Genomic DNA, 20726 nt, shown 5'->3' with positions numbered 1-20726 from the left:
AACATTTCATAGCATGTAGTATCCTTTACACAGAGGCCAGCCAGAAAGCATGCAAGCGATTCAAAGGTGAGTCTTGCTCTTCTAATCTTCGTTTTTTTCATAGTTCAGATTATTCAAGATCGGCTTCTGCACCTGGATTTCGGGTGGGAACGGCTCTGGAGGGTGCATCAAAGCAATTATTTTTGCACCTCGGGCTAGAATTGGAAGAGGGAAAGTCTAAATGTATTTGCATGTACAGTGGTTAACTATCTTATCAAAGCAATGTTTCCTCAGAAAGCTTGATAGCAAAGCTCTCATCCCAGAGTTGCAGAAGTTGTGAACAGTTGGTGATTTTTATCATTTTTATGATAGAAGAGTCACTTTCTATCAGAGAGAGAGAGATATGTGGATGTAGATGACTGGTTGTGGCAGCTTGAGAGCGCTCTCATTTAAATATAACAGAATTTCCCTTTAGTGAATAATTTACATGGCTGTATGTGAGAGAGGTTTTACAGAGCCTTCATGAGCAGCAGCATGAAACGTGGTTTTGTTTGCAGTTGTGAAGCGTGTGCTGTTATGTGCCGGTGTTACAGCTATTCGGGGCTGTTACATGCGTGCGCGGGCTTTCCCATCCTTGGAGCAGGATACACAATCCATGTACTGTAGCGGGGCTCTAAGCCAGCAGATAAATTCCTTGGTATTAATAAACCTTCCTTATTCTATTTAAGCACCAAAAAAAAATTATCAGGAACTACTTTTTTCTTTTTTTTTTTTCTTTCTTTCTTTTTTTTTTTTTTTGAGAATACAGTGAAATTGTGCCTGATCTCAGCAAACTACCGATGCTGAAGCATAAGAAATTATTTTATTCCTACAGCTCTGGAGGGGAGCTCCAGGTTTGGCCCATAGCAATGGTGACCTCAGGCTATTTTCTGCCTTTGAGACTCGGTATCTTTTCTGTAAAAATTAAGTGAGGATTTGCTCTTTGCTTTATCTGCCGCGAGTTTTCCCGCGCAGCATCTGCCGCTTCCAGTGTGTGGTGTTAAATCTTGCCGAGGCTCTTTGCTAAAAGGAAACTTGAATGTTTTTTGGGGGCACCAGCCCCGTCTGAAACTCGGGTGCTGCTTGGGAAGGGACCTTGGTGGCATCTGTGGTTCCCCACCATCCAAGCCCCATCCTCTTGCCCCGGGCAGATGCGCCGAGAGGCTCCTGTGAGCGGCTGCGCGGGGTGAGTTGGTGCAAGCGGCACCCGCGGGTCCCCCTTGTGTGCCGGCCGGGGGCTGCGTGGCCGAGCGGCGGATGTTGGGGTTGGTGATTCAGATGATGACAGGAAACCAGAAGCTGGTGAACGAGCCCGGGAGGAACCGGCTCCAGTGCTGGTGGCGTGTGACCGTGCAGGAGGAGATGGGACAGATGGGGACGAGCGGCTGAGGGTAAGGTGGGATGGGGAGAGAAGGGTGCCTGGGGGTGCGTGGGGGTCGTGTGAAGGCTTTTGGGGTGCCCCACTGATTTTGGTGAGCTCAGAGAGCCTCAGCTAGATCTCGGTGACCTTTATATAGAGTTCAAGGTCATCCCTGTAAAACCCCTCTGGAAAGCCGTGTGCTGGCTGTTACCCCTCACTGCAGCTGGGGGCTGTTGCCTGACAAGCTCCAAGGTACGAAAGGTACCAAATATCTCGGCAGCATTTACACCCCTCTAGACCCAAGATGAGACTCTGCCCGTACAGCCTAGACTGCCCGTTTTACAATATTATTCTTCAAATCTTCCTACCCCACCTGCTGATGGTAACATGGCTGGTTTTTCATTACGTTATTTCTGCATTTACATCTACTAAAATATTCCGGAAGATTCAGACCGAGCTGCCCTTATCCCAAATCTCTTTGGTCCTGCTTCTGGGACCGCTGCAGACCATGCTGCTTCCCCCTCCAAAGCCAATCCTATGAAATGGCTGAACTGACCTGTGCTTTCTGGGATTTCCATCGGTTTCAGGGCTGGCTGGCATTGTGTGTATGAATGTATTTATTTTACTGCACAGAAGTCCTTGAAATTGCTGATCCTAGAGGGAAGGAGCTTTGTCTCTCCATCAGTTTTCTCTTGTGATCAATGTTCAGTGTAATACGGGCCATGAGGTAGACACTTGAGGCAGACACTTTAGCAAAACAGGATTCTGATGGGATAATCTTGTGTGTTATTGGCTCGTTTTCGTTGCTTTGGACTATGTAGGAGACGTAGTTACGTACATACGGGTTGCCGATATCTGTAGTTCCTACCGTGGCGTTCCCCTGGGCTCCGCAGTGGTGGCGAAGGACGCTTCATGGCTTTGATGCTGCCTGAAATGGGGGAAGTTAAGGGCAAATACAGGATATTTCTATGAATTATGTCCTTATGCTGGCGTGCTTGTTGCAGTTAGGATTTCCCACTGTATTTTCCACCTGAGGGTTTTTAAAGCATTTTGCAAAGCGATAATCCATGTGAAAGTTGATTTATCAATTCCAATTTTCCCTCTCGTCCTGTGTTCTACTAAAATGCATCTACCGCTCCCCTGGTATAAGATAAAGCACGCTCTGCTTGAATAGCTGTGGAAAACCAGACTTTATCTCTATGGCAGCAGCTTTCCTAAGAAAACTGAACACTGGCATAAAAGCTCTGGTAGGAAATGGGATGTGCAGACCTCTGGAAAGGAGCTTTTCCACAGGCTCATGCTGGTCATTGAAGTGGCTCCAACCACAGGAGCTCCTTCGTCTGAGACTTTAATTTCTAAATGGATAGGACTTTCTGCAGCACAGACAAACAGAAAGTAGCATTTCCTTTCTTAGAAACGTTCAAGACATGGAGTCAAGTTGAATATTGCATCTGTTCAACAAGTCAGTGTGCTAAATTTCATATGGCAAGGTTTTAAATAAACCTTAATTTAGCTCCGCTTTATATTTCATGCCAGTGACTCATCCAATCAGTCTGAATTAGTTTAATTTATTGCAAACTGGTGCAGGCTACAAAACTTCCTGGAGAGGAAAGAAGACGACTGTTTTATACTTGCCTTTTGGGTATTTTTTTTTTTTCAAAGGGGTTAAATAAATTGCATTAATCTGCGATTTCTGTCTTTATCTTGCAATATGAACTTGGGGGTGGGCTTGATGCCTGCACGGGGCTAAGATGACTTTGTGAGAAACGATCTTGCAGAAACCCACCCCTTTCTGCCGATGCCACATCAACACATTCCTCAGCCTCCTCGTTTTTCAGCAAAAAGTTTAAGTACATTTTAAGTACCGTTAAAGGGGTTTTAAGTGAGCTTTTTCCCACTGCTGCTGCTGTTGGAAAGTTCTTCCAGACTTTCCATCCATTAGGGATTTTTATTTCTAGCCTGTGCATATCCAGCGTATACCCCCACACTATATAAGCCAGTATTGTCTTATTTAAATTTAAACAGCTTTGCTCACTTTGGTGTTTCTCTCTTGGCCGGATTAATGGTGTCCATGTACTCTCGCTCTTTGCTTTAGTAGATTTAAAAGGAGGGGATCTTTCTGTGTTCCCTGGTAAAGCAGCCTCTTCTTCCCTTGACTGTTCATCGTGAGCCCTGTTAACGGGCGTGAATCCTTAATTTAGGACTAGAAACCTTCTGCACCAGCAGCTGGGCTGAAAAAACACCTAACGTGTACAGGGTGAATGATCACTTGCAAGTTCGTTAACTCTTCCCATTAAAAAAAAAAAAAAAAAAATTGTCATGAGACAAGCAGCCCCTGTTGGGGCAGGCAGGCTCCCCCCTCGCTGCGGTGCTGCGGGCATCACTGTTTATCCAGCCCACAACGTTGTCTTTCCCTGGAATCGCTTATTCAGGTGCAATCCCGGGGGATTGCACCGCCGGCAGCACGTGCTGTGGCCACACCAGCTCCCTCGTGCAAGAAGAACCTTCTGCTGGTGCAAAAAGGGGGAGAAAAAAAAAAAAACAAAAGAAGAACAGAGAAGAGTATAAACAGAACGGGGCATTTTGATGCTGTCTGCATCTTGCTCCTGAAACTAGCTGGGAACCTGGTTTCCCCCATGTTTGAATTTAGCATCTTGAAAGCCAGGGTGCATTCCCAGATGAGCGGGACTGCGCGTCCTTCTGATACACATGGATCTTGCCACAGACCTGGGTGCTTGGAGGCTGTTTATTCTCCTCTCCCCAAGTCGGAGAGCCAGGGAAGCATGTTCAGCCTTCCAAATATTTTATTTATATCCCGCCAGCCGTGAGTAAGTGCCTCCAGCCTTCTGCTTGTCATCAGTCTGTTCATCACCTCCTTCCATCAGCTCCTGCCGAGAGGAGGTTTTGTACCAGAAGGGAGGATTTCCATGGGCTCGGGTGTTCGGTGAACACAAGACCCCCCAGGCTGGTGGGGTGCTCATGGCTTGGTGCCTGTGGGAGCTTTTGCTGCAGGGATGCTGTGATGGGGATGGGATGTGTGGTGCCCTGCAGGGCAGCCGTGGTGGGTAACAGCTGGTGGTGGTCTTGTGGGGCTGGGGGCTCGGGAGCAGCCTGGCTTTGCTGATATACTGCCCCACCGCAGAGATAAAACTGGGTCTAGAAGGGAGATGCTGGCCTTCCTACAGCGCTACAAACTAGGTCAGTGGTGTCGGGCGCCTTCAGCTCCACCTTATCTTTACTTTAATTTATTATTTTTTTAAAAAAAAAAAGGGCAACCCCCCCTCCCCCAAACTAACAGTGTTACAGCCCTTTGTATAATGAATTTTGGTCACCGGCCTCAGGCCAGCTTCCCTTAGCTGCCTCTTGCAGATGCTTTAGAGATGATCCACGGCTCGTGATTTCCAGGGGGGATGCTGAGCCAAGGGAAAATGATGTGAGAAACCACATGGGTTTGACCAGGCTCTGTCCCTGACGTCCCAGCTGTGGCTGGGGGTGCTGGTCCCCCGCCTCCAGGGTGGGTCTGGGGGGGTCTGGGCACACAGTTAATTTAAAATTACTCATCCCATTTTCCTAAGAAAGGAAGGAAAGGCCTCTGGGGGTCTATAGAGAGCAAAGCCACAGTGGCATGAGTGCTGGGAGGCCAGCAGCCTCAAAGAGTAGAAATACACCCATTTTTCTCAACAAAGGATGAGTTGACATCCTGCTGGGTGTCGGGTCACTCTTGGGCAGCCAGGCGGTGTTCAGGCAGCGCTGAGAGGATGCTGGAGAGGATGCTGGCACCAAGCCCCGACTGCCCTGTGGCGATGGCTCCCTCCTGGCAGGGGCAGAGCAAGGTGCTCAGGAGGCTGTGCCTGTCTTCTCCTTCCCCTGCCCCACACGGATTTACACTGCGCCCTGGTAATTAGGATACCTGTGTAAGACCAGGACTCCAGTGCCAAGCTGGACCACAAACCTCCCACCAGCATCCTTGGCCACAGCACTGGGCAGGAGGATGCTCGTGTGGCTGCTGGGCGGGGGTGGGTGGGGGCTTTGAGGGTTCTCCCATGCGAACGGGCTGGTGGAGCGGCAGCGGCTTGCAGTTTGGGCAGAGAAATGCTGTTTATTCCGCTTTATGCAAGCGGAGGCAAAAGGTGCTGAGCAGGGCAGAATCAGGCTGCTGTTTTCTGTGGTCTGTTATTGATATTTTAAATTCTTTATTATTTACATTTCTATAAATCTATGTTTATATATTTAACTATACTTATAATACATATATTTATAATGACTGTATTAATACTTAATGCTTTAATATTTCAATTATTAATTATATGTATGTGCATATATATATATTTCCTCCCCCCATTCACAGTGGCTCTACTGATTACAGCGCAGGCTTCAGTGGTAATAAAGGAGATTGAAGTCAGGCAGGAGCGAAGCTTCCCACCAGGCAGAATGACAACGTGCTGGCCTTTGGCAAGCTAAAGCATCTCTATCCCTAGGTGCCAAACGAGAAGTTTATTAAAAACAAAAATAAATTAAAATAATCTGTAAGTAAGGAAAAGCTGGCCCTAGGGAATAGGAATGGGCTAAATCATCTGTCTCAGTCCCAGCAGGCTGTTTTCTGTGATATTTATAGGAGGTTTTGTATTTTAAAGGAAGAAATTGAAGCCAAATGATACTGATGATTGCAAAATGTTAGCTGCTGTTTGTGGAAGAGCCTGTCGTGGGAAGGAGGGGAAGAGCCGGTGTCCGGGCCAGCTCAATGCAGAAAAAATAAGTGTGGGGAATTTAACATTGAAAGTAATTCTGTGCTGCAGGGAAAGAGCCAGAATGTCTTGCACAAAGGTCTTGGCAGCTCTGAGCATCTCCGCGTGCCTCCCTTTTTGCCCTGTCCTCTAGATGTGAAAAAATAGTATCTGCTGACAACGTTTGATGATGGCAATGTGGGTTTCGGGGGATTGGGAACGAGTAAATTCAAGTGGGTTTTTCCTCTTTGTGCCAGTGCCCTGAGGGGAACCCCGTGACCCTCTTTCCCTACAATGAATCGAGGGCTCAGCCCCGGGGTGTGCTCAGGTGTTACTGGTGTGGAACGTGTGTGGGTAGCCCCTCGGACCGGAGCAGCGTGGGGAAAGGGCGCTGCCTCCGCCGCCCTGTGAAATAATTTTAAAGTCTCTTCTGTGTCCTCAGCGAATGGCCAGTTCTTTGGGGGTGTGAAGGCAACGTGGCCCTTCGGGGGGTAAGAGCTTTCCGAGCGACGTGCCCTCAATGCTCACGGGGTCCCCTCGCCGCTGTGTTTCAGGCTGGATGCAGCCAGGCCATGGCGCAGCTGGAGCTGCTGTGGGCAGCCGCGCTGATGCTGCTCGGGGCCGCTGTCAGCCTCTGCGTCAAGTGCCAGCTCTCCGGTAAGGCCCTGTCCTTGTGCTTTGGGGTCCTGGGGGGGGGGGGGGGGGCACGCTAGCTTGACCCTTTCCTCTCGGGATGTGCCCTCTGGGTGGGTCTGGTTCTGCTCAGCCATGTGCAGGCGCGGGGAATGCCGCCCTCACCAGGATGCTCCAGCACCTTGAGCTGGGAAGGGTCTCTGCTGGCAGCCGGAGAGCAGTTGAGGTGGTGGAAGGACCCCCCACCCCTGCAGCACCCCTTCCCCAGGGTGGGTACAACACCATGGGCTGCAGACCCCTGCCCATAGTCACCGTGGGGGGTGGCTGTGGGACACTCGACCCAGGAGGGCCAGCTCCAGATGCACAAATCCTGCAGAGATTCTGGGGCAGACAGGCAGGGGGAAGGCAGGCACAGAAGGAGAGCCTGGGGGATAAATTCATATATCCATTAATTATAAATTGAGTGGGGTGAGCAACCACCCCAGTGGGGCTTCAAGCCCACCTCTGGGCACTGGGTGGGTTATGCTGGGGGAGAGAGGCTGCAGTCTGGGGCTTTGGAGACGGGAATCCTGGCTTGCTCTGCGGTGTCTGAGACAAATACTACGATTTAAACATGGTTTAAAAAAATTAATGAAATCCCTATCGCAACTGCTGCTCTCTGCCTCCGCTGTCCTCTCATGCTTCTGGTTGCAGAAGTTTTGCAAATGTGTTCTGTTGGTCTTTCTGATCTTTAACTCCCAAGTCATCCTTTTCTAAGAGCTTTTTTTTCCCCTTTGTCTTCCAGCCACCAAGCGAGAGAAGCAGCCAAGTGAGAGGACGAACCAGTAAGTTGCCTTTCACAGTCACATTTCTCCCCCAAATAGCTCACCCGGGTGAGACCCTGGCTGGAGCCAGACCCATTCCATGCCTCCCAGCTGAAATCTGGATTGATATAAAATGAAGGAACCCCAGAATGGGGCGTGGAGGATGGTGAGCCCCAGCCCAGGGCGCTGCCTTTCCAAAGAATAATCCAAAATGAAACTGAAGCTCTGACTGTGATACCTGTGAGTCATTAACTAGCTGGAAAAAAAGTCTCAGAGAATTGGAAGGGCAAGTCCTTATCCTGTCCTGTCGTGCCCCAGGGTGAGGGACAGGGGTTGGTAACTTCACAAACAAGACCCTGCTTTTGGCTGGTGCCAGTGGGACCCTGTGCCAGAGCAACCACCGACCTGCAGCATAAGCAGCGAAGGAAACGCATCATGTACACACGCACACCCCCTTATTTCCTTCAGCAACAGACAAACCACAGCTGAATAATAGAAAAAAAAAAAAAGCTGGCTTGTAACCTTTGATATAGGAGCAAATGTGGTGCAGAGGGGCTCTGCAAAGGCCTCCGTGGGGTTGGGGTGTTTGCTTCTGCTCCAGGATGGGGGAAGGGCTTTGGTGTGGTCCATCGTTGGGAAAGCCAGCGCAGGCACCATCCTGCGGGCTTGTACTGAGCCATCCCAGCTTCTGGAAATTCCTAACTGGATGGTTAGGTGGTTTGACTTCAGGCTCGTGCTATTGTGTGCTCCCTTGAGAGCTCTGTTTTGGGTTAGTTAGGGCTTTTTTGCAGGCAAAGGGGTTTAACTCTACGCGTTTACAGACTTCGCCAGGAGGTCTCCTGACATCTCATCTCCCCGCCAGCCCCGAGCTGTGAATACCAGCTTGGGATGGGGGGTGACTTAAGGGAGAGGAGTGGGGGGAAAGGGGTGCTTTCAGGGTCCCAAAATCAGAGTTGGCAAGTGCCTCTGTGCATCTGCAGCAGAGGAGCTGCTGAATCCTCTTGTGCTCCGAAGAGTGGCTCTAACTAAAATGTAAAGAGGTTCCTGGGCATATGTTATTTTTATTGTTGATCACGTATGTTATTTCAGGTTGATGTCTAGGCATGTTAGGAGGGGCAGGGACAGCAGCAGAGGTGAAGCAGTGTGGTTTGAAGCCATTTCATGGGTGAACAACCATGGATTTTGTGGGTGAAAATGCTCTTCTGGCCTTAACTGGTCCATAAAGCATTGGAGCTGGAATTGTCCCTGTGTCCTTCCCTCTGCTGGCTGCTCTGGCAATGGCTCAGAAGCACATCTTGATTTTAAAGGGTCAGAGAAGGGTCTACAAAACTGCTCCCAGCTCACACGAGTCCTGCGTGACGTGCTGAGCAGCGTGCCTCGGCGTTTCACTAAACCCAGTTTGGAGGCTGTTGCCCTCTTCCCTCCGCTCGCCGAGTGGGGAGGGCTTGCACTGATTTTCCGTGTCACAGACCCCCACCTTCTGCTGAGGTTGTACCTCTATTTTTCCCAGGCTTGAAGGGCAGCAGACGTTTGAGGTGATTCGATTCCATTCCAGTGAGTACGAATGTTGCACGGGGCTCCTGTGCTGCGGGGTGGGGGTCCTGCACGCAGGGAATTGCGGTGGGGTAAAAATACAAGGGTCACGTTGAAGCCAGGCGGTGAAATGATGTAAGACCGAGATTGTCAAAGCCAGCTTAGATGCTTCTGGGGATGCAAGTTCTGAGCTCTAGGAAAAAGATGTCCCTTGACATTGAAAATAAATCACAAAAGCAACGTCACTGAAATGCAGCATCTTCACTTGGGCTCCTCCAAGCTCACCCGTGTGGGTGAACCCGAATCGCTAGGAGTGACTCATTTACCATCACCCTCTTGCTGCTTCCTCCAGCAAGTTGGGTAAGGTGCTGACCTTTTCATTTTTATCCTGAAATCAGCTGCTGACAGTCTGTATTAAATGTCACCACCCGCAGACAGGCTCTGCGGGGCCGCTCCGACCCCTGGGACCCTGCTGGGCTTGAGCCCCATAACCCCCCTACGAGCCTTTGCTGGAGCCCAGCCCGCCCGAGGCTCACAACCTGCGGGTGCAGGGCGAAGGGGGGGTGCTGAGCATGGGAAAGGCCCCCCCATCAAGCAGGGTTGGGGGAGAACAGGCAAAAAGGGAGCAGTTGGGATAGCAGCTTCCTCCGGTGTGGGTTTGCTGGCTCTGCGGGCAATGGGCACCAGCTTTGCCTCTATTTGTTTCCTGGTTTGGCCATTTCTGAACTTTCAAGGAACGATTTGGAAGCTATTTTGGGATGCATTAGAAAAATGCTTGCCAGTACGGAGGAATCCCCTCTGGTGGATGCTCTTTGAAATATCTGCTGCTGCCGTAATAATTAACACCTCATTTTGTTCTTGGTGCTAGCTACGACCCGAAGGCTGGAACAAATTAAGGAGCCTGAAAACTTATCAATAGCAAGGTAGGTAAAAAAACCTCGAACAAAATCTAGCTGTAGGGCCAGGATTGGATGAATTTCACCCAACATACATGAATATTCAAGATTTGGGATTGGGTTCTGGACCCTATGGATGTGGCTTGGGCTATACTGCAAGAATCGTAGAATAGTTTGATTGGGAGGGACCTTTAAAGGTCATCTAGTCCAGCCCCTCCTGCAGTGAGCAGGAACATCTTCAGCTAGATCAGGTCGATTAATTTTTTGATGGTCGACAGTGGGTTTTTGTGCATTTTTGTGGATTTTCTTCAGTCTGACCGCATCCTACTGGCAACCATTTAAATCAGACCCAAGGAGATGAGCTGGGGCTGTGCAGAACAGGTACATCACGAAAAATAAATGGCCATTCTTTGTTTATAAGTGGTTTGACAAGAGAAATACCTTTCTCCCCATCTCTAAAACCCCCAAGAACTATACAGACACAGTAACTCTGCTGCAATATTCAGGCATAGTTATTCCCATCTTGGGATTTGACCCCAAACTCTTTAGCTCCCATCGCTCAGTGTGAGCCCCGTTCTAACCTCACAGGGAGGTTTCACAGACGGTCCTTCTGGCTTAGTCACTGCTGTGGTTTGTGAGCCCCGGGACGGTTGCTCAGACCTGGGATTTTACTTCCCTTTTCTTTCTTTCAGGAAAACCACCAAGGAACTCAGTGCCTCCCGGCACGCTGGATACGGTGAGCATCTCCCCCGGGATGGGCGCTGGTTTAATGCATTCCCCATCCACGTGGCCACAGGGGAAGCACCTACCGTGAAATCCCAAAGTGGGGATGTTGCAAACATGATTTGTATAGGTGCCAGCTGGGAGCTCCCACCGGTCTTGGGAAGATGGAGCCTGTGAGAGGCTGGTTACTCGCTGCTGGACCGGGGGGTTATCCTGGAAACAAGCCGAGCAGTAATAAAATTCCCTCCTGTTACTAGCACCTACCCGTGATGGTGCGCAGCGACCCTTTACAAGATCTAACCTGGGTCTGAGTTTAAAATCCAGTGCTCGTCCTGCTGCAGCTGCCCAGTCCCGGTTAGAGCCATGGGGCCAGTTTATGTGAAATGACACCCCTGGCTGTCCCAGCCCCTCTGCCCTGGGGCATCTGACTGTGCAGCCACGGCCCACGGCCCCCAAATGCTTGGTGGCCCCGTCATTGAACCGCTCCCATCGCTCAGCCGGAGCGTAACGTGCTCTCTGCTTTTTCCCAGGGAGCCGGACCGAGTGCAGGTACCAGAACTTCCTGACAGGTAAATGGTGCAGCTGGGTGGCCGGATTTTGGGGGGAAGGCTGCCAAGGTGCTGAGAGCTTACCGGGGCTGAGAGCCGGCAGGGAGCATGCAGGCAGCCACTGCTGCAGCTAGCAGAGCTCCAGCTTGGTTAATTTAGTGATTGCTTTATAAGACATGCACTGATCTGATTAACAGCCAGGATGGAGGGGGACGGGATGCTTGCAAGCCCCCTGCTCTCTCCCATGGAGCGTGAGCTGGCGCTTGCCCTAAGAGGATTATTGGCGTATGGGGCTGTGCTCTCATTTCCCAAACTGGAGGAATATTCCTGATCTCCCTGCCAGCTGGCGGGCTCTGTCCATGAGAGGCGATGAGCCCTGGTTTTCTCCAGGCCTGGGGTGGATTGGGGCTGCCTGCCCTGCCTCCAGCCTCCAGGCTTTGTTTGTGGATGGGCTTCGGGGCTGTGCCAAGGCGTTCGGGCTGCTGGGGCCATCTGCTCTAGCTGTGCGCGGGGGATTTGTCCAGCTGTGCTCTGGGATGGCGGTTTGGGTTTCTGCAGTGGTACGGCGTGCTGATGGCAAACCCTCTGTGCTTGCAGAGGACTACCTGCAAGAGGACGCTGCCTACGTGTAAGTAGCTGGTTGCTGCCCACCAGTGCGATGGAGCAGAGCCATACTGGTCCCAGCACGGTCCTGGCTCTTATAGCTCAGGCTGGGAAGCCTGTGGGCTGCCTCAGGCAGGAGAAGCTAATGGTGGCTGTTCTTCTCGCAGGGAGCCCATATCTCTGGATTACTACAACTGTGCCAGTTTCTTCAGACCACCCAATGGTAAGGTCTCCACATGAGTGAGATGGGTTCCTTCTCCAGCCACCAGCCCGGCAGTCCCAGGGCTCCACTGAGCTCACAAGGCTTCTCTTGCCTAGGTCTGGGTGTTATTGCTGCATGGCCTGGAGCAAGGATGGGTCCGGGAGACACGCTCCTTAAGGGGGGTAGCAGAGCCGTGGGGCTTGAGGGACGCCCAAGCTCCCACCAGTTCGTCTGTTGGCTATAAGCAGGACAGCATAAATGCATCTCTGTCTCCCATTGCACAAGACACTTTGTTCCTGCTGTTTCATCTCTGGGCAGCAGCAGATTCTCCATTGCTGCAAGAGCACATGGGGTAACGTGGCCGCTTCCCTGTTCTTAGCTCAGTGTGGTTTGCATGAGCAGAGATTGCGGCCCCGCAGCGTCCTGCCCAGGCACACAGGGAAGGACCTGTCCTCATCCAGAAGCTTTTCGCCAAAGGGACACCTTCAAATATTTTGTGTGCTTGGTTGATGAAGCTAGTGAATGAAGGTGGGATGAAACACACTGCTCCATTCAGAGTATCTTTTCAAGGCAAATATTGCATCTGTGAAATGTTTTCACCTCCCTGGGTACTCAGCACTTCCCTGTGCTGACTCAGACATCAATCTATTTTTATCCAAAACTAATTTCAAAACATGAATCGCATTCTTTATTTAAAGAGACTGGGGGGGAGGGGGGAAAAAAAAAAGAGAAAAAGCATCTTGTTTACCAAAAGAATTTACATTAAAAAAAAAAGGGGGGGGGGGGGGGCAGAACAAAAAGGGGAGAAAGAGAAACCTGAATGTGTTCCTATGAACGTCTTCGTGACTCTTATTAGTTGTAATGCTTTCAGTGGCTGAGGACTACCTAGAGGTAGTGACAGTGTGTAGCTGTTGCAGAGCTGCTCAGAGTGGCTCAGTTGGCTAATGCCTTCCCCTCCTGCCCAGTGTGGCCTTGGCCAGCAGAGCCCTGGCCCACGGAGGGGCTGCCTGTCCTGGCTGAGGTCAGTCGACCTCAGTGCTTCTCCTCTTTGAGCCTTTAGAGATGCAGCAGAGGGTTGTGAGGTGGGCAGCAGCGGTGCTTACTGCACTCACTGCCAGCAAACTTTTCCAGCTTAGGTGCCATGACCATACCAACTGCTGGGTGTCAGTGGTGGCAGCACCAGTGGATGCAGGTTTTGAGGTTAGCAATATAGGGACTCATGTGGTTTGGCTGCTTACGGGCACACCCAGAGAGCTGATATAACCAGCAACAGAATGAAGGGCTCAGGGTTTTAAATTCTTTCAAGCAAATCTTGATTCTAGATGCTATTAGATTTTACATGCTTGGATTGGGGCTCAGTTCCTTCCCAGAAACTGAGAATAAGCCCAAGAAGACACCACAGTCGCAAGGTTATCACTCTCTGGGAAGGAAAACTCCCTCCTGGCTGTTACCCTGAGCTGGGAGCCTGGAGATTCACTCCCCACCAGAGCCAGCCCTCCTCCTGTTCACTGCAGGGGCTGCTGTAGGGCTATAGTAATGATGCTTACTGGGTTTTACTCCTATCTGGAAGCAAAGTCATGGTGCCTCAGGACCAGCTTTCTCCATTTGTCCTTGGGTCACTCCACGGGTGGTGCTGTGCCTGAAGAGGCTTGGCTGGCACTCCGCAGCATTGGAGATGGTGCTGCCGTGGGGCAGCGATCGCCCGGTTCAGCTGCACTGGGGATGCCTTGTTCCTGGGTCAGTGTAGGCTGTCACCAAGACTAACAATGTTTTACCTAATGTGCATTCTGTTGTGGGAAACAGCCCTCTCCTGCAGGAGATCAGGGATCTTTCCAGGTCACCTACGCTTCCTGAAGTCCTTTGTGTCCCCTCTTTCTTCTCTCTGCCAGAGAAAGAAGAGGATTCCCATTCCTATCAAAACGTTGTCATTGAAGTGTCTCACAGCTCCGATTCAGGTAGGTGTGTCGCTGCTGCGGTGTGTGCCTGTTGCACAAAGGTATCTGGAAGCGCGGAGAGGGACAGCAGCCTGCGCAGCCAAGGGAAAAGCCCCTCGTCCACAGGCTCAGTGATTCCTATCGGCTCCGGGCCGGCAGAGTCAGGGTGCAGGGGCTGCTGCAGGCACAGAGCAGACCTGGAATGTTTCCCCTTTCTGCAGGAAAATGCATGTGGTGATATCTCACTGGCCAAGAGCTCACCTCCAAGCTGATCCCTTTGACTTGGAGGTTTCTGCAGCAGTTCTGGAGCTCTGGGGTCTGCCATTGTTTCTCTAGGTTTTTACTGTTGTTATAGCCAAGATGGATCATGGCTCTAGCCCCTAGCTGAGGTTTCTCATCATGTCGAGCCCAAGAAGGCTGCAGCCAGTGAGCCACTGGAGGATGACGTTGGATCACAGTGTCTGTTTAAGGGCTTCTAGCTTCTGTCCTGGAATGTTGCAATCAAAATAGGAAGTCAGTTTGGTTTCCTTCAGCGAGTTAACATTAACACTTTCTGCACTGCTTGAGCCTGCCTTGCTTCTGCCTGGCTCTGTAGAGTGATTAGAGGAGGCAGGAGCAGCAGGGACCAGTCTGATCCCCGTCCGTGCCTGCAGATACATAGGCATGTGGTCAGGGCTGGAAAAGCGATGAGGCAGTGTCAGCAGATCCGCGGCAGGACGGCAGCCACCTGGCTGGAAACTCACCCACGTGCACGGGGTGGTTGGTCTGGGTGCGGTGGTAGGATGGGGGGTTGACAAAGGTCTGGTTTTAGCCCATTTGCTGTTCAGCATCATTGTGTCCTCGTTCTTAATCACAGATGATGCTGTAGACTATGAGAACAGCACAGCGATACACGTATGGGAACTCCAGCAAGTGGAAGGTATGTTCTCAGCAGTTTACTATTTAGAGATGAGGCTCATAGGCAGGGTGCCTGTCACGCTAAACAAGTATAGACCACACTCCGGGTAATGCGGCCACTGGCCCCATCTTGAGTTATGTTTTCTCCAGTCGCCTGTGATAAACATCTAAGGCAATTTGCAAATTGCTACACACGCTTGTAATTGAATGCTGCTGGGATGTCTATTACTCCAAAGGCCACCATGTAGGTGGCTGTGCCTAAACACTGACCATGGGATGCTACAGGAGAATGTCACTCTTCGTGTCTTACATCCTCTTATATTTTGAAGTTGCCCTGGTGCAAGCTCAGCCTTGTAATCCCCTCCGACAAAGAAATATGCAGCACGCACATCCAGCAGGTCAGCCCGCAACTCTCCTGCAGTAATTGGGGCTGCATGTTTTTTAAGCTGACCTTTAAAGAGCAGTTTAATCTGTGTGGCTTCCTGTGAAGTGTAGCAGGTAGTCTGGCCTGGGAGATAGTGGTGAATGTCTGCATATATCTGTTTAGGAGCTTTCTGTCTCTGGTATGAAAGCTGCCTAAACAAACTTATTCTTGTTATCCTGTTTGCACACTCTCTAGATTAAATCTAAGTCCGTCTCTGCTGGCTCTGAAAAGCTGTCTGTGCTCGCCGCTTGCAGAGCGTTTGCAAATTTGCCGTGACCATGTTGAAGCCCCTTCAAGGAGACCTTGACACTGTGATCTGCGGTTTCTTAGCCCAGGCACAAAAATACATCAGCGATGCAAGGCTAAATATTGGCAGAGCGCACAGCCTGTCTATGGCGTATATGTGTTTTTAGATCAACCCGCTTACTGATCAGTGCTTGCCATCTTCACTCACAGCTCTGCAGAGAGAAAGCCCAGATGATGAGCCAGACTACGTCAACACGGCTCCTGTGTCAGGCTCTGACACTCTGTCAATGCAAAGGTAAAAAGAGAGCATAAGGGTTGATGTATCTATTTAGGAGTGGAAGGATTGTGTTTATGCCAACGAGAGCTCAGCTGGAGCTTTGGCCCTTGCTGGTGGGGCCAGCCAGTGCCCAGCAGCCCATGTGAGCAGTGCAGGGAGCAGGGGCAGCCTGCTCCGTGCCGTGCCACGTCTCTGGCTGATGCCAAGCTGACTAACGCCAAGCGTGGAGACAAATCTGTCAAAGGCCATGTCCTGGCCCCAGTGCAGCCCTCCTCCAACAGGCACAGGAACTCAAAACCACTTCAGAGCAGCTTCAGGCAGCACTGCTACATGCTGCAGACAGGAACCCCCAAAACCAATCTGGTCTGTGCAGCTCAGAAGCTGAGCAGCGTAAGGGATTCCCTGGGCTCAGCTGAGCCCTGCCTGCTCTGCTAAGATGACATATCCTGCCCCATTATCAGCAGCAACCTGATGCTGCTGACAAGGAATTACTCGCTGCAGTTCAAGTAAAAGCTATATGTAAAGAGCTGCAGGAAGGTTGCATGACACTGAAAGAGTGGGTGATATTACACGGTGTCAGTAAATGCATGGTAGCGTACAGAAGAAAAGCAGCCTCAGATATACCAAATGCAGAGGCAGGTTCTGCATTTGCTGTTGCAGCTCAAAGGGGGCTCTTGGAGGCTTTGCAGAGAGCTTGCAGCAAGCACTGGCTCGGTTCTTGGCAGAGCAGTGCATGTGGATTGCTGAGAAAGGGGAAGAGGAAAGTAAACTGCTGCTGTGCTAATGTAGAGATCTGTGATGTCCCTACATGCTGTTAGGGCACATCCTGTTGGTCTTCCTGCTCCAGACTGGACTGGGACTCCAGCTGGGAGAGGGACTGGGGCCAGTATCGATCTCCCTGTCAGGTTTTTACTCTCTGAGCACCCACAGAGACCCAGCGGGATAGTCTTTATGCCATGTGCTGGCAGCTCCAGTTACAGGGTTTTGTATTTCCTGAACTGTGGGCAGACTCCCAAAATCAGATCTTTCTGAAGCTGTGTAGAGTGTTTAAGATTTGTCCCTGCCACGCAAAGCACTGTCACCCTGTTCTCCACATTACAGTGTTTACTTTGAACTTCAGCAGCCCATGGCGGCAGCATTAGCTCTTACAAAGCATATGCTGGAGGGGAAGCAGCACCAGAGGCAGGTTGTGCTTTTTGGCAAGGATTCAATGTGTGTCATTTGTGGCATGCAAGTTGCTTCCCAACAGCACATGTACATGGTCTGGCCAGCAGCAAATACAGCTCTGCCTGTGGGACACCTGTCCCCAGCCCATGGACACGCGCAGCTCCCCACAGCCCAGCCTACGGACACGTGCAGCTCCCCACAGCCTGACACCAGCCTCTGCTGGGATGCAGCTGAACACGGGAGCCCCAGCCCAAGAAACCTGCCGCAGCAGTACCTCACTGCCAGGCATCTCTCGCTGCTTGAGCTGCAGCAAACTGAGAGAGTATTATAAAACTGGCCTGCTTTGGATGGGGCTGCAGAGAAACTTGCTTTTTAGGTGTTTAGGGAATAGCCAGGCATTGTGTTGGCTAAGCGTTTAGAGGGAAAGCAGATTATCCCTGAAAAAAATGAAAAGTGCTATAATGCTAACTTTTATAAGCACTTCTGCATTTATTCCTCTTCCACAGAGAAATTTCAAGGAGGAGGGGATTACATTTCTGCATTAGTCACAGCATGGCCCTGCTTTTTGCTAGGCTAGTGGCCCCATGGCACTGGGCACAGCAGACTGCTCTGTTGCTGTTTGTAACTGGGAGAGTGCCCACCTCGTCCAGAGCTCTGAGAGGAACTAGCAGGGCTGACAGATGCCCAAAACATTTAGCAAAGCTTCTGTAATGACCCTACCTGATTCGGTGGGGAGCAATGATCAAAGCAGCACAGGGGCTACCATAAATCCACCTCCCAAAGTGATAAATGACGCTAGGAAGGTAGAAGAGGGAGGAATAGCTGTCCTGTGAAGGACTGGTGATAACAGATTTTCTGGGACAATCTCTAGTCCTAGCAAAATGCTGTCGTGGCTGTATGTGTAAATAGCTTCTGGCAGCTCTGTAAGTAAACAAAAATTGGCAGTGCACTTTTTGCCATTGTAGTGACGCCTTTGTTATAGCCTTTGCTAGCAGAGTAACGCTATAAAATCCCAAAGTCCAACCAACAAATGCCAGCAGAAGTTTTCCACTAAGGGAGGGTGAATTCAGAAACAGGCTCCTGGCACTTCTGTGCCCTCTGCTCTGCTCAGGGATTGTCATCTGGAAGCATGGCTGGGGCTTCTGCTTAGACATGGATGTTTTGTAGCATACTTCACTACTTTTCTCTGGAAAGAATATGTAACAGGCAGCAGAGTTAAGTTGAAAGCAGGGATTAAAAGTTAGTGGACTCACTATTTTTTCCCCTCTTCTTTCAATTATTCTGAGTAAAGTCTGAAGAAGTCCTTTGCTGTGCTGTGAGAGCACATTCAGCGAGCATGCACGCGGGGAGAGGGGAGATTTCGATCCCTCTGTGAAATCCCTTCTCCAAATTGCACCCAAGATCACGTAGAATGGGTGCCACTGAAAGGAAGAAATGCTCTGCTTGAAGTCCCATGGAAGTCCAACTGCAAACCTGCAACTGGAGAGAGCACTCTGGCAGTGGCCACGGGCAAGCTCATTATCCCATCTCATTTCCCTGCACATCTCCTGGCAGGAGGATGACCAGTCCATGTAATGTTTTCTCCTGTCAAGCATGAAATGAATGTTTAAATTGCTGAGCACTAATGCAGCCAGCTACTTAACATGTCAGGGTGACTCACGCACGATGGTATTAAGACATAGGGATTATATTCTGATTTAGTTCCTGTGCTCTCCTACAGAAGCAGTTTCCTACAGGAGAGGAACTGGCAAGGCAGAGGATGCTTTTACAACAGCAGCAGTTCTCTGGTGCTGAATGAGATACCAACTTGTTCATGTAAGCTAAACAGAATTAAATCCCCACCTTATCCACAGCTTGTAATTCAGTGTCTATGTCAGGTTTTTCTTGTGTTTCAGTATCTGTTCTGTAACGATGCAAAGACGCTGCAACAACTGAGGTCAGAGCCACAGCTGCCAGCCTCAGAAATGGCATCAAGTCTTTCAGTATTGCTGTAGGAACACCAGCCCTGAAACATAACCTCTGTCTCTTGAGCCCCAATGCACAGATTTGGCACCGCTGTACCACTTATTTATTAAAATTGAAAAGCCTCCAAAGAAAATGTGGTGGTTTATTATGGTTTTCTATGATGCAGATGATGTCTGCATGGTTGGGTGAGACAGAGGTGGGAGCACGTGAGAATGCACAGGATGATGTGTGGGATCTTATGGGAAGAAAATGTAGCTCCTTAAAAGGCTTCTTCCTCAAAATGGGTTCAGAAAACTGCTTCAAGAGGGGACACAGCCCACGCTCACTTCTTCAGGATGGGTAAGAGTGAGCCCTGGAGTGGGAGAAGGGGATGTCAGGTGCTTCCTTCTACAAATGACTTGGCTATATTTTTAGCAGAATCACTGAGACCACGGGTGGCCGCTGTTCATGTAGCTGAAACCGCAGGTGGTTAGGAGTTCGGCTTAGGAGATTTCCTTGTAGCTCCTACAAATGCATTTATTCCTGCTTCCACAGGACTTTTACAACACGGAAAATCTAGTGTACTTCAGGGATGTACACAGGCAGGGAGCCTGATTTTCTGCTTACCCCAGCCCAGCTCCCACTGATGCCCTGGGGTTTCCTGATGTTTAAATGCTCTGCAAAAGGTTCGCACAGGTGGGGGATACTAGCATCCCAGTGAGCCTGGAGCAGATGCAGTGACAGCCACGGCCTGCGCTGGCTCTGCACAGGCTCACAGACAGGCAAGGAAACAAGGAGATGCCTTCGTTACTGAAAGGGTATGCCCAGCTCTTGCAGGGTCATGAAATTGTCACCCTTGGTTCTTCAAGTGCTGAGTTCATCACCAAGGATGAAGCTCCCCCTTCTCCTGCAGTGCTGCAGCCCATAGGTTTTTTGCTAGCAGGGAAGAGCGAGCTTCATTTCCAGTGATGTGTGTTGATGTTACACCTACTGCTGATTCATCTCGTAACTGGAGGGAGCCATTAAATGATCAGAAGATTAGCAGCAGCAACAGATCCATGGCACGTAGTAACAGATCCAGCTAGAGCTCCCAGAAAGTTCTAGCTGTTAGGCGAGTGCACAGCCAAAACATTAAAATACATTTACTGCTCTCCTTGCTAGGCAGGGAGGTGGGTGAAACCGATTACATTTTCCTGGTATAAGGTTCCTCCATTGCCAAAATCCAAGTCTGAAAGTTGTGGAGCTGAAGCAGGCAGGGCAGGAGCGGGTGTGGAGTATCTTCCCTCCTCTCACTGGGAGCCTGAGCAAATGCCCCTCTTGTAGCTCTCCAGCCAGCTGTAACGAGGGGTAAATCCCTCTTAGCTTTGTAAAGCTCCTGAAGTACTTTTCAGCCACTGATCTCATTACTCTGGAAGATATCCAGGAACTGTTACGGGAACTTTCATCAATGTTATTACAGTCTTGTTCTGAAAAATCTTACGGTTTTTCTTTGCAATGGGCGAGTATGCACATGTGAATGTGTTCACTGACACACTGTCTTTTCAGGACTTGTTTTTAGGTGGGCAAGGATTTCTAGTGCTCAAGCAAAATTGCCAGATCCTGTATCGTCTGAACATAATGCAGGGAGACATGATGCTTCTCCTGGGTCCATGTATCTCTCCTCACATTAGGTAGGCAGCCAAGCAAGCAATTCACTTCCTGTTTTCAATTTAAGATACATTAGAAAAGTAGTTTTGGCACCACTGGTGTGGCTCTCAAACAGAGCTGGGGAGCTTTAACTAGCTGCCAGAAAGT

At 50.2% G+C, this 20726-nt stretch overlaps 1 protein-coding gene and 1 long non-coding RNA gene across 2 annotated transcripts; one reads left to right on the top strand and one right to left on the bottom strand.

Moving 5' to 3' along the window:
* The first annotated feature begins 1241 nt into the window (after positions 1-1241).
* LAT2 (linker for activation of T cells family member 2) lies at positions 1242-19086 on the top strand. The gene is made up of 14 exons (XM_055714308.1): positions 1242-1409; positions 6657-6759; positions 7520-7559; positions 9049-9092; positions 9940-9994; positions 10660-10703; positions 11221-11259; positions 11797-11866; positions 12009-12064; positions 13933-13998; positions 14834-14896; positions 15755-15839; positions 18709-18803; positions 18884-19086. Exons 2-14 carry the CDS (start codon positions 6675-6677, stop codon positions 18895-18897), a joined length of 756 nt encoding a protein of 251 aa, XP_055570283.1. The 5' UTR covers positions 1242-1409; positions 6657-6674; the 3' UTR covers positions 18898-19086.
* On the bottom strand, positions 16614-18273 carry LOC129736366 (uncharacterized). Its single transcript, XR_008732841.1, has 2 exons — positions 17197-18273; positions 16614-17164 (listed from the first exon to the last, which is right to left on the bottom strand). It is a non-coding gene; the product is annotated as an uncharacterized LOC129736366 (long non-coding RNA).
* Positions 19087-20726: the final 1640 nt, after the last annotated feature.

This window comes from Falco cherrug, chromosome 1 (genome assembly GCF_023634085.1).
Source record: "Falco cherrug isolate bFalChe1 chromosome 1, bFalChe1.pri, whole genome shotgun sequence".
Classification (NCBI taxonomy): Eukaryota; Metazoa; Chordata; class Aves; order Falconiformes; family Falconidae; genus Falco; species Falco cherrug.
The sequence above is the reverse complement of the archived record's forward strand: the minus strand, read 5'-3'. Positions and strand labels throughout refer to the sequence as shown.